This window comes from Podarcis muralis, chromosome 3, assembly GCF_964188315.1.
Source record: "Podarcis muralis chromosome 3, rPodMur119.hap1.1, whole genome shotgun sequence".
NCBI classification, from domain to species: Eukaryota; Metazoa; Chordata; class Lepidosauria; order Squamata; family Lacertidae; genus Podarcis; species Podarcis muralis.
The window spans coordinates 99,762,343-99,775,999 of record NC_135657.1 but is presented as its reverse complement, the minus strand read 5'-3'; the positions used below and the strand labels follow the sequence as shown (position 1 = coordinate 99,775,999).

Below are 13,657 nucleotides of genomic sequence, written 5' to 3'. Positions count from 1 at the left end.
CTTCTGCACAATACTTTGTGTGTGTAGTGTCTGTGCATTGTGCAGAATGTGGGCTATCAAAACTATGTCACTCTGTAGAAGGTTACATATTGCAATACAATACTTGAGAGAGCATTCTCACATCCAAATTCTTTTCTCAGCATTTTTACCCTTGGAGGGTGTGTTTGTGTTTGTGTTTGTGTGTGTGTGTGTGTGTGTGTGTGTGTGTGTGTGTGTCTGTCTGTCTGTCTGTCTGTCACAGACTGGACATGCTGAAAGAAATCCAAATGCACCAATAAATGACTCAGTGCTTGTAAGTTGATTCAGACATTAAGCAAGGCAGATGGTGCTGTTGTCTTCCACATAAATTGTTGGCATAGTGCGCCTTGGGGGCGAAGTCAAACTTGAAAGGTTACAGGGCCTTCTGTGGCTGTAGAGACCGATACGGGGGAGACATGTTTTGTTGCATCTGGGGTGGATGAAGCTCCTCCCAGTGGTCATTCCTCCTCTGATCACTGCTATGGATACATGACCTGACTGTCTCCAGGCATCATGGAGTTGATGTTGCCAGCCTTCATGCCACATTTGCAGACATCTTTGTAACACAGTGTTGGTCTGCCAGTGGGCGTGGTGCCTGAAGGCAGTTCCCCATAAAGAACTACATCATCTAAATAAGGGAGAGGGGGATTGCTTGTCAAAAAGTGCTCCCATGCCAGTTCATTCTTTGTGATGGCCTGGGATTCGGACTCAGATGCTGAACCTGAGGAATCCCAGCCTGCACAGGATTCCCCGCCTCCAGAACCAGCTGAGCTGGGGCTGGGGCTTGAGCCTGAAGGGTCCTCACCTGTGCTGGATCCTCAGGTGTGGGCATCAGCTGAGTCTGCTCTGGCTCCTGAGGTGATGGAGGACCCATTGCCTGCAGGTGCTCCACTCTCAGCCCTGTCAGGGGAAGCTGAGGTTGCCTCTGGGTCCGGTAACCCTCCATCCTCTCCTGAGCTGCAGAGGCTCAGGGCAGAGAGGTGGAGGGAACTAAGTTCCCGCAAGAGAGGCGAGTCACCTGTGGACCAGGGCCGCCCTATGCCTCAGGGCAGGTAGAAGCCAGCCAGCCCCAGTCCCAAGTTGCGGGAGCAACATTGTTGGTAGCCAGTTTCTGCCTGCACCCTGTCCTGATTTCCTGCCGGAGCACCTGACCTCACCTGACTCCCTGCCTTGCACCCAGCTTCAGCTTTGACGGACTGCCTCCATATGGCACCCTTGACCTCGGACTGGACTCTGACCTTGCCTCACGATTAACCCATGGGACCAGCACATTCTGCGTGTGTAGAGCTAACAGCTCCTGGAGGAATGGAGGGCTTCCATCCTATCTAATCTCCTTCCTTGCACTGTCTCTTAAAGCAGAGCCAGCCCTACCACTGGGTAGAGTGAAGCATCTGCCTCAAGTGGCAGGTGGTGATGGGCAGGCGGCAACAGTGAGGTGAAGAACATAGCTATTTGTGCTATGTGACCTGCTCTCCAGCCCCTAAGCTAGCCTGCTGCCCTCATGTAGTGATGGATGCTGTCCCATCACCAGGGCTGAAGGATTATTCAAATGTCAGTCTAGCGGGCTTCAGTACATGGAAGAAGGGAGGGAGCTGTCATCTTGTCCTTCACCCCAGGCAGCAAAATGTATTGGACTGGATCTGTCTTAAAGCTTTCTACCACTTAGAGTGCCAGGGGCAGACCCCGAGAGGACCTCAAAACCTTACAGTATTGAATTATTGAACCGGGGGGGGGGGGGAGGAATTGGATGGAGGAATGAAAGTATTTGTTTCCAAACCCTTTTTGCAAGTAAACAGTATATATTAAAGTAAATCTTCCTGGACAGTGATTTAAAAGAAATAAGAATAAAACAAAGTGATTTTATGGGCTGTTTCTTTAATTGATTTAGTGAAAATTAAATTAAACTAGCAAGAGAAGGGTTGGGAAAATTTCCAGCATTAATTCTTTGTAAATAGTGAAGGCAGAAATCTCAGTCACTTATTATATATGTCACTTGCATTATACAGTTGTTATAGTCCTATTGCGCTTAGGAATTGTATGAAGCCTGATATTGCCATAGGATTCTGCGCATTTTGCTTTCTTATATATAAGGCAATTCTAACCTTGAAAAACCTTTGGTTAGAGAACATAAGCACATACAAAATGGCATCTAGAGGTGCAGTGCCTCTGATCATGGAGGCAGTATATAGCCTTTAGGATTATCAGCCATTGATAGCCTTATCCTCCTTAAAAAAAAAAAAGAAATAATAAATAGTGTGCACCAATACTTCAAACAGGGATTGTGAAATGCATCCAAGCTACATCCCTTACCCAAATTCCATGACACTTCTGGTTAGCTGCTGTGGGATGCAAGACTAGATGAACCCTTGATTTGCTCCAGCAAAGCTCCTTTCTCAGTTTCTTAGGAAACTGCTTTACACTTAGGGCTCATCCGCACTTCCGCTTGCCCTGTGACTAGAAAGCATGGATCTGAGCAGTTTTCCACTTGTCCTGTGCTTTCTAGGTATGGATCTGAGTTGTTTTGCCTTTCCTGCACTGCTTTCCCCCAGAAAACGTGCTCTTTAGCGCTAAATCGGAACAAACAGCAATCTGTTGCCATTTGTTCCAATTTGGCGATATACCATATTTTTCGCCCTATAGGACGCACTTTTCCCCCTCCAAAAATGAAGGGGAAATGTGTGTGTGTGTCCTATGGGGCGAATGCAGGCTTTCGCTGAAGCCTGGAGAGCGAGAGGGGTCGGTGCGCACGACCCCTCTCGCTCTCCAGGCTTCAGGAAGCTATCCGCAAGCCTTGCGAGCCCGGCAGGCTCACAAGGCTTGCGGGCGGCAGCCTGCAGCCCGAAGCACGGGGCACGCTCCGGAGCGCACCCCGGGCTTCGGGCAGATATTGGGCAGCCCCACAAGCTCGGGGGACAGCGGGGAGGCGGAGCGCCGCCATCCCGCTATTCCCCGACCTGGTTTGGAGGCTGGCGGTGGGGAGAAGCTTGCCCCACAAGCTCGGGGGACAACGGGGCAAGCCGCTGCCCCACGGAGGCTAGGGAGGCTGTCCCTGAAGGCAGAAGAGGGAGACGGAGCGTGCATAAAAAAAGTGCATACTGTAAAAGCTCTAGACTGGATGGAATCATAGGCTCACAGAGTTAGAAGGGATCCCGAGGATCATCTAGCCCAACCCCCTGCAATGCAGGGATCTCACATGACATATGGCCACCCAACTCCCACTTAAAATGCCGAGCCGTTTCCACGCCCGCGTTTGGCAAGCCAGGCTCTGTGCTGCCAAAGGAGCAGCGCCTGCTTCCCCCAAGGAAACAGGACTGCATTCATTCCGCAAGCTGCGCACCCTGCCTGCCTGTCTTATCTTTTTGCAGCGCGGTCCCCCGCCCTCTTACTCCGCCGCCCAGCTCCTCCCCACGGGAGGCTTTTCGCCCTGCCTTCCCCTCCGCCACCTCGCGGGGGGATTGGGCGACGGCGGCGCCTGCAGCCCCCCTCCCCACTTTTCCATTGGCCGGGTGGGCTGATGGGCAGCTCCGGAGGCGCTTGTCCGTCAGCTGCGGAGAGGGGCGGGGAGCTATGCGCCGGCTGGAGGGTCTCGCTAAGCCGGGACCGGCCGAGGAGGACAGCGGCGCGTGGTGCGCGGAGCAGGTTGCTAAGCGGGAGCGCGCCGCGTCGGGAGCACGGCGGCCATGGGGGTGGAAGTGGAGACCATCACGCCGGGAGACGGTGCGGTGCCCCCCTCGCCCCGGGTTCGGGTTGAAGAGAGGGGCGGCAGGGCAAAGCAGCTGCAGGAGGAGCTGGGTGCCTATGGGGGAAAGGAGGGTGGTGGTGGTGGTGGAGCCTCTGGCTCCTCAGAAGAGGAGAGGAGGAGATTTGGTTGGGAGAAGGCGATGAATGAACTGGAAGGGGAGTTTTTTTGGCCAGGGAGTGGTACCAAGTAGGTGCTCCTGGTAACGGTGGAGCAACATCAGTTCTGGAATTGTCCAGTTGGAAGGGACCCCAACGATCATCCAGTCCAGCCCCCTGCAATGCGGGAATCTTTTGCCCACCGTGGGACTCGAACCCACGACACTGAGATTTAAGAGCCTCAGGCTCCACCGACAGCTCAGTGCAATGCAGGCGGTGTTCAGGGTTTCTGGGTACCTTATTTGAGGTGCAGCGCGTACTCCTGTTCTCCACACCCTGGTCAGTACCCTGTGGTTCTTTGGCTCTCTCCTGCCTTGGCCATCACTCTTGTCCACCTTGCCAAGCTCGTAAAGTATATTTCAGCCCAACTGCGGCTGACGAAGGGATCGGATTTCCTATCATTTCAGAGGGATATTTGAGGTCAGAGAGCTGAATGGGTAGGTGACTGTCTCTTTCTCTGGCTGTCTCAGGAGATTGAATCAGGGAGGATCGGAGAAAGTGGAACCTACAGGATGTTTAGAACAGGAATTTTAAAAGGCAAAATGCGTGGGAAAAATGCTAAATGCAAATATACCTACATATATATATGGTGGGGGATGGGAGCGGTGTTTTCCTGCTGTCAGGTGGGGGGAAACTTGAGACTCCCTGGCTTAGAATATGGTGGAGGGTGCCTGTCCTGAGCAACATAATGAGGGAAAATGCCCAGAGGGCTCTGTGGATCGGTGGGCTGCAGTCTTCTGTTTCTTTGGCAGCAGCATCGGCAGCCACAAGCGATTAGGGATATTTAAATGGCATTTGCTGACAGCTGCATAAATCCAAGCGCAGTGAAGTAATTTGGTAACAAGAGCAAATTATAGTACGCTGTACTTCCCTGTTTAAAATGTGAGCCTCTCCATTCAGGAGAGAGACAAGGCTTCAGGCTTGCTCCTCTGTGAAAACCTGGAGAAGGTTCCTATTGAAGAGACCGCTGCTGCAACTGCAGAGCTAGCAAAGCAAAGCAAAGAACTCCTGTTGTAATGGGGTGGGGGTGACCAGTGAATGGGGATTAGCAGGGTTTTGTGGCTGACAGTAACATGTGGAGATAGCTTTTTGCCATGAAGTGGAGATAGCTTTTTACCATGAAGGAAATGTGTGCCACTTAGTCATTAGCCAGACACTGACTCTGAAGAAGTCTTTGTCGTGGGTGCAGCTCGGTTTGAGAACATACAACAGAATGATGGCAATTTAGCCCAGCTCACAGCACAGAGGAAGAATCCTGTAAAACCTCAAATGCTCTACTCATTCTAAAATGGTTACAGCGTGTTCAGCCAGGCATAACTCTTCAGTTTCACCAGATTTACAGCCCCTGACTGGTGAATATAATTATTGTGGACAATAGTCTACAGATTTTGGCAGGTGAATAAGTGCCCCTTTGTCTTGCCTGTGGGCTTCCCTGGGACATCTGATTGGCCACCATGGGAAAAGGATGCTTGACTAGATAGCTCAGAAAATAGAGCATGAGACTCTTAATCTCAGGATTGTGGGTTCAAGTAGGGTTGCCATACCTCTGGAATTTCCTGGACATAGCCGGAATACTGCATTTGGAAACAGTGTCTGTGGCAGAAATCACTAAAAATGTCCGGGGAAATCCGGACGCATGGCAAGTCATGTTGGCAGTGTCATTTCTGATGATTTACCTGAAAAAATAAGGTAAAGGTACCCCTGCCCGTATGGGCCAGGCGAAGCTGCACTGGTGAGCCAGCACAAGTGCCGCACACGGAAACGCCGTTTACCTTCCCGCTAGAAAGCGGTACCTATTTATCTACTTGCACTTTAGGGGTGCTTTCGAACTGCTAGGTGGGCAGGAGCTGGGACCGCAGACAGGAGCTCACCCCGCCGCGGGGATTCGAACCGCCGACCATGCGATCGGCAAGCCCTAGGCGCTGAGGATTTACCCACAGCGCCACCCGCGTCCCATACCTGAAAAAATAGCTCCAGTTTATTTATTTTTGCTCAACAACTTTGGAACTTTTTGAAATATCTTCCAGTCCTACGTTGGGCAAAATATTCCTACATTGCAGAGGACTAGATGACCCTCGGGTCCCCTTCCAAGTCTAAAATTCTATTATTCTAGGTCTTTGGTCTGAATGAGCAGGGCTGCTCTTTTGTTCTCAAGGTAGCCGATACAAAGTAAGTGTATCCCCTGTGGACCAGATGCTCAACAAAAGGATTTTACAGGGACAAAGTGGAAGGCATCATGATCCCAGTATGAGGCACATTCTTCTGCTGTTTGCCTCCCCGTGACACTGATAACTTTGTTGAAAATGGTCCTGTGATGAAGCAAACTAGAAGCTGGCCGAAATCAAGCTTTTGGTCACTGCTCTTTGAAATCATATTTGTGGGCCCTCTTTAGGCATGGTTATCATTTAATTAAAAAAACACAGTAGTAAAAGAATGATCCCAATTGTATCGTTTAAATTGATGGTCGTTTAAATTGTATCGTTTAAAATTGAAATCTGTTCCCCCTTCTTTCCAAATGGCACATATAAGCCACTCTCTGGGAGGGTGAGACTAGCATAAGCTACAGGTATGTCATTACAATGTCATTCACACTACATGACACCATCTCTGCCTCTACACCTTTGTTTTCTTACACTGGTCGGTGTTTTTAACACAGAAAACCCAAATTATTCAATTTCCATTTTATCTTGTATTTAATGTAGGTTTCGATATGAATGAGTTTATTCTGCTTGGTTTGACTCTTTTTAAACATCCACTTTTCTAAAAGGATGTTCAACAGCATTTTTAACGTATGCGTTTGTTCATGTTTTTAAACAGGAAGGACATTTCCAAAGAAAGGCCAGACATGTGTGGTCCATTATACAGGTGAGTTCCATTATGAATAGACCATTTTGTGTTTTCAGATTGTTATTTTCCGTTTGCAGTCCAACCATATTAATTTCTCCATACTGATTCATGATGTCCTACATCTTTGTATAATGGCATTCAGGTTATCCAAAATGCTATTGATTTACATGAATTCGGATAATTGTTGCTCAGGTTATTATACTAAAAGAAGTACCCTGACCCTTCTAGCTTTTCTCTCCCTCTCCCCACCCATTTCATAAAAAGGACCAGAGGTTGTAGTCTAGCTATTCATGTTGTCATCACTACAGAATCAAAGCAGAAGCTTTCTTTCTTCAGTACAGCACAAATGACTCCACTCCTGCCTTGCTGTTTTTTACCCTTTCCTCTACTGCTCAGTACATACTGAACACTTATGATGTTATTTGTGGAGAGCAGCTAGAAAGCCTGTCAGTGTTCAGGTGCAGTGGTCTTCAGCTTACTAAGAGCTGGGACTCACCTGTAATCCCAACCTGAAATATGGGTCTCGCTTTCAAATGACCATAGGCTACAGGGCAGAGCCCAGCATTAAAAAGGGTGGAACCCAAGAATCTGGGGTGGGTTGAGGCAGTCTGAAGAAGCAGAGTGTTAAAAGAAAATCAGCATGAAGAAGTGGAGTGTCATGTTAGTGGGTAGGGCAATTTTAATGTGTGTGCCTGGGGGACGGTGTGTGTGCAGGTAGTAGCCCACAGAGATTGCAGAGCCGCCTTTGTCTGTCCTCACCTCTGTTACTGCTGCTGATAGTGTTGCAGCACTGAGTAAGAGCTGGCTTTTCTATGAGGAACAGCAATCATGCACATACAGCTGTTTGCACGCAGGCTCTGCATGTGTTGTTGTGAGCTGTGATTATTGCAATGGCAGAAAACAGGAAGCTGCATTGTGCTGAATGTACGCCGGTGGTTTTTCTGGAAAAAGGTGCAAAATTCAAAACCGCAGGTAGATCCAGATGATTGGGGGGGGGGCGGGGTTCTGCTATTATAATGTGGCACACAGAGAAAAGCACCCCACCCCCAGACAGTTGCTTCGCAGATAGATCTTGTGGAACATTACTTGGCAGAAGACAATACGACGGTGGTGAAGTTTGCTCAGTTCTGAAGCCCAATTCTGCAAGTGTGTCCTTGTGAGACAACTGAAAATTACCATGTCACTAAGAGAAGAACAGGAATTCTGTCATGTAAAGCCACTGCAAACCATATCTTGCGTTTGACAAATGTTGACATAAAGAGAAGTATTTTTAAGCATTGCTTCTTCATTTTAACAACCTCAAGTTGTTAGGTTCTTAATGAAATTGGGTTTTTTAAAAGTAGGTGAGCCCCCCTCCCTCCATTTTTATATTGTGTGCCTTTAACTGTTTGCTCTTATTACCAAAATCACTGACTCAGCACAGAATGAAATCGGGATTTAGAAATGATCCATAGATTATTGTTGTATTTACTGGGTTCATTCAGAGTCAGTAAAGAGTAAGAACTGCTCTCCAAAAAGGTATCTGAGTGCTGTCTCCATGCAGCAGAAGTTCTGATGATCAGGACTGACATAGCTGGAGAATAGTATGTGTGTGATGCTGAGATGTCATTACTGATGGAGTTATACAAAGACCCAACTCTTGTACTATGATCCTATAATCCCTTTTTAGCCGGGGTTTTTCTTGATTCTGGGAACCACTGTAAAGTGAGCTAAACTTGGCTGCTGTGGCCATTAATATAATTGCAATAACTGGCAGAAACTTGCAAGAAGTGGCAAAAAATAACTCTCCCTTGAGATGACTATGATGATATATTTATCACCATTCTGGTAATGGAAAGAAGGAGCAGACTAGAAGACTTCAGGCTACATGGCTACCATGCTAGAATTTCCTTAAAGTAGGGTAGGGAAACCAACCCAAAATGCAGAGATACCAATTTATTATTAACTACATATTTAAACCAGATTACTCTGAACATCTTTACAGAAATGTGGCGGCATGGTTGAATTTGTTCAGTTCTATGGTGCTCTTTACCCCTTCTTTTGTGACTCACACTTAGACAGTTGAACAATTGCTTGGATAAGTAAAACTCAACTTGATTTTTTGTAAATCTGCTGCCATGTTAATCCAGTGACCTTTGTATTCAGCAGCTTGCTGTGTTAATTCAGCATTCTTGAGTTCACAGAAATCTTCTGGATAAATAAACTTTTTCTTATTTCATGTTTAGGTAACTTGTGTTATTTGCCACCATTTTAATCGTAAAGTCCAATATCGGAAACTGTGTTGGTGGTGATGGCGTGTGTGCTTTTCAAAAACCCTTTGGCTGTAAACACACGTAACTCCATAGTAAGACACATAGGCGCAGCAGAACTTCTGAGTAGGGATGAAGTAGAAATTCATTCCATTTGAGCCCACCTAAATTGTAGTCCCTGAACCCACGTAAGAATGGAATTGCTGCTGTGAAATTGCCAAGCCTGACACTGACCTGGTACCAGACACTGAGTCCTGAAAGGATGGCTCAGACTCCACACAGGTCAAGGGTGTTGAGGAGCAGGCAGGGTCCCTTGGATACAGTGCTAAGGGTCTCCTTGAGGGGCCTCCTGGTGGTGGGGAGACCTGCCGCCGAAGAGCAGAGGAAGAGGTGGAGTCACCCTCCACAGTTCTTGAGAATGCCCAAACCAAAAGATTTGAGACAAAGAGCAGCAACATAGTATACATCTATGGACCTTTGGTTGCAAGTCAGGGTGTCTCCCTGTGAGTAAATAATCCCCAAAGCTGCTTCATTGTCAGCTGCTGAGGTTAGGATGTAGTTTAGGAGACTGCAGTATTAAAGGTCTCCCTCTTGAGCCATCCAATTGTTGGAGGAAAGGCTTTTCGTTCCTAAACCTAGTCTTCTATGATTGCTAAGCTACGTGGTGCTGGGACACCCTTTGTTAACTGATCTTGGGAGGGTTGTCTCTGGATCATGTTTTGAACCTTGTGTTTGTCCCCAGTTTCTTTGCACTGCACTACACTGCACACCCTCAATGGTATCCTTAGTGAATGCTTTGGTGAGAGACTTATACCTCCTGGCACCCATGGGAGTGTGACAGGAATTCACATTTTTTTCCTGAATTTTGCAATGCAGTTAACCAGCCAAACATTAAAAATGCCAAATCTTTATTTGAGGGAAAAGGGTGCACACACACAAAAGCGTATATTACTCGATACTGTGCAGAAATAAGTGTTGTTAGAAATTCTGTGCAAAAATGTATTTACGAGGCAAAATTGCATACAAAAATGTGTGGGAGAAATGAACCATACATAAAAATACATACAGGCAGCTACCATTTTGTGCTGGGGTTCCGTTCCCAGACCCTGTGCGTGTTGGTGGAGCACACATAAGTATGCCCTACCCTGTTACACCCCAGTCTGTATATATTTTTGTCCAGAGTTTAAAAAGGATTACTGCAAGCTGATGTGGAAATGGGACGGTGCACTTAAGATTGGAAAAAAGGAGCCACCAAGCATAGACATTGACTTTAATGGGGGAAAATTGCCCATCAATTGCAACCAATTAGGAATTGTAAGGAAGGCAACTTTATTAGAAAACGTTACTGTTTATTGATTGTGCCACCAAAAAAGAAAGTAATTGCAGACCACTGTCTGTGAATGGTTCATTATGGAAAGGCACCTTGGGTTAAATTGATTTTGTTCAAAATAGACAACTCTGGCAATATTTTGTAAGTGAGAGCGCTCATTGATTGCTCGCTGGCTCCTGTTCTTGTGGGTTTCTTTTCCTTGTTGTTTCTTTTCCTCCAGTTCCTGTTCTGTATTCCTGAAATAATGTAAGTTATTTCTGCACTGCATTAAGTACAGAGTAGCATGTCTTTCACTCCATAAATGTCTTCTGATTCTAACCAAGTATTTTCTGAATATTCTGAGCAGCAACTGTGTCTCAGGCTTCCTCTCCCTCATCATAGTGTAGCAAAACTGTCTCAGCGTCGTCATGTTGGGCATTTTCCCTCCCACCAATAATAGGGTAGGAAGGTGGGGAAATATACAGCATGATAAACCATGTGGAGCAGCATCCCTGATGAGATATGACAGGCATCCACTCACTGTATTTCCCGGAAATAGTTGAAGACATTTTTGTTTTGACAAGCTTTTCCAGCTGGATGAAAAGGGCTCTGCCTTAGGTGTTCATTTTGAACTGTTTTTCCAACCTCTCTTCAATTGTCTTTTGTACTGTTTCTAAACTGGTTACAGTGGTACCTCGGGTTAAGTACTTAATTCATTCCGGAGGTTCGTTCTTAACCTGAATCACCACTTTAACTAATGGGCCTCCCGCTGCCGCTGCGCCACCGCCGCACAATTTCTGTTCTCATCCTGAAGCAAAGTTCTTAACCTGAAGCACTATTTCTGGATTAGCGGAGTCTGTAACCTGAAGCGTATGTAACCTGAAGCGTATGTAACCTGAGGTACCACTGTATATGGCATACTTGTAAATTGCCTTGAGATGCATGCAGAGCTCACCCCACCCATGAGGGAAGGTGAGGTGATCACCTTGGGTGGCAGGATTCACAGTGGCAGCAGATCCAGCCTCCAAGGAATGCCCCGCCCACGGCTACCGCCCTGGTACAGTGTCAGCAACAGCTGTGATACACTTCTGGAGGCCAGATCTGCCTCTTCCTTGGCATCCCCCCATCGATGCTGCCTCTAGAGTGGCCTCTTGGTGGACAGGAGGCACTCTTGGTCTTCTCCCACCCTTTCCCCCCCAAAGTAGGCCTTCACCCACTTTTCGTACCTAAAGTAGATCCTTATTCCCACATCTTTCTTAGTGTAGATCTTTATTACAGCCTTGTTCCTGATGTAGATCATCACTCACTCCTTCTTCCCTGGTGGAGGGAAGCATTTTGTGGTCTTGAGCCGACCCTGGATGTATAATACGTGTGAGTGAGCCATGTTACTGAGCTTCTGCAACTGTAAGCATGCTTCTGCCTGAATCAGCTACCAAGAAACTACGTAATTTTTTTTTGGGTGAAGATTAGATCTAGTTGTCTTCTACGGAAGGTGAAGGCTGACGTTTTTCCCATAGGGCCAAACCCTACCATGAGGTAGAGTGGAGTGGCCACTCAGGCAGCTCATTTTAGGTGTCCTGAAGGTACAGATTCAGTCAAGGTTAGAGAGACGTGGAGGCGACTGGGCAGTGACCAATACAAGTTTTATCATTCTCACCAGGAGGTCAGTCCATCTGGGAACTGGATGGGAGGGTTTATACTTGGTGTTGGGAGGCAAGTCATGTTGGTATACTGTCTTCCCTACTGCCCAACCACCTCCCTGACTAAGCTGTCTGAAGTAATCTGGTGAGGAGTTGGAGAATCTCCCGACTTTAGTTCTGCAGGTATGCCTGGAAGAAGTGTATTATCAAGATCCTTTCTGGTTTGAATGCTGAATCATCCTTAGTCACCCTTATAAATGACCTTCAAATGGAGTAAAACAGGGTAGTGTGAACCTGTTAGTTTTCCTTGACATCTCAGTGGTTTTTGACACCATTGAACATAGTGTTCTTCTGGAGCAACCCAAGGAGGTGGAAACTGGAGGTAACGTATTACTGTAGTTCTGCTGCTACCCATAGGATTGCTACCAGAAAGTAGTAATCAGAGATTGTTGCTCGGCTCAGTGGCTTTGGGACTCTGATGTCTCACAAGTGTCTCTTCTGTCTCCTGAGCTATTTAAAATCTACATGAAACAGTTGAGAGCTGTCACCTGGGGATTTGGAACACAGTGCCACCCATGTGCTGATGACACACAGCTTTAGCTCCATTCCATCACAATCAGGAGGGACTGTGAAGGTGTTCCACAGGTGTCTGGAAGCAGTGAAGGGCTGGATCGGGGCCAATTAATTATGGCTGAATCCCAATAAGACAGAAGCACTGCGGGTAGGTGATTCCTATGTCCAGAAATTAAGGTGTACAACCTGTTCTGGAAGGTTTGCAGCTCCCCACTGAAGAAACAAGTATTTCTGGGAGTACTTCTGGATTCCAACTTGTTATTAGGGTCTCAAGTGACTTCTGTAACTAGGAGTGCTTATGCCTAACTTAAGCTGATTCTCCAGGTACTGTGATAGCTCAGTTGCTCATTCTCTGGTGAGCTCCCATCTTGGCTACTGGCTATATGTAGGGCTGCCCTTGAAGAGGGCCCAGAGGCTGCAGCTCTTGCAGATGATAAGTGGGGCAGCCCAGTGGAACCTGTGTCACCAGTCCTGAAAGCTGCACTGGCTGCCAGTGAGGTCCAATTCAGAACGTTAGTACTAGTATAAAGGTAAAGGGACCCCTGACCATTAGGTCCAGTCGTGACCGACTCTGGGGTTGCAGCGCTCATCTTGCTTTATTGGCCAAGGGAGCCGGCAGCTTCCAGGTTATGTGGCCAGCATGACTAAGCCAGCATGACTAAGCCGCTTCTGGTGAACCAGAGCAGCGCACGAAAACGCCGTTTACCTTCCTGCCGGAGTGGTGCCTATTTATCTACTTGCACTGGCATGCTTTCAGACTGCTAGGTTGGCAGGAGCAGGGACCGAGCAACGGGAGCTCACCCCGTCGCGGGGATTTGAACCACCGACCTTCTGATTGGCAAGTCCTAGGCTCTGTGGTTTAACCCTCAGCGCCATCCGCGTCCCTTAGTACTAGTATACTTTTTTTTAGTACTAGTATACAAAGCCCTAAATAGCTTGGAACCTACATAAAAAGAGTGCCTTCCCCAGCATCAGCCATCTTAGATGCTTGCACTACCAGCAGCTGCCTGGCAGACATTGACCTGTAACACAGCCTTTTCAGTGGCAGTTCTCCATTTGTGGAGTGTCTTCTCTGGTGACATGTGTCTCATTATTGACTTTCAGGAGAAATTTAAAAAGATTAT

At 47.3% G+C, this 13,657-nt stretch overlaps 1 protein-coding gene across 7 annotated transcripts in view; it reads left to right on the top strand.

The window, feature by feature from the left end:
* FKBP1B (FKBP prolyl isomerase 1B) overlaps positions 1 to 13,657 on the top strand; it is a 61,484-nt gene that overhangs the window by 21,656 nt on the left and 26,171 nt on the right. For 4 of the 7 annotated variants that reach the window (XM_077926401.1, XM_028722369.2, XM_028722368.2 and 1 more), the window contains exon 3: positions 6,733 to 6,780. The exons of 1 other annotated variant lie outside the window; for it this stretch is intronic. Coding sequence is in view for 2 of the 6 variants with exons in the window: in XM_077926400.1 (XP_077782526.1) it covers positions 3,586 to 3,735; positions 6,733 to 6,780 (198 nt within the window). In the remaining 4 variants the exon portion in view is untranslated. Of the gene's footprint in view, positions 1 to 3,397; positions 3,736 to 6,732; positions 6,781 to 13,657 lie in introns of those variants that run through there. 2 more of the 7 variants (XM_077926400.1, XM_028722367.2) reach the window with 2 other exon arrangements.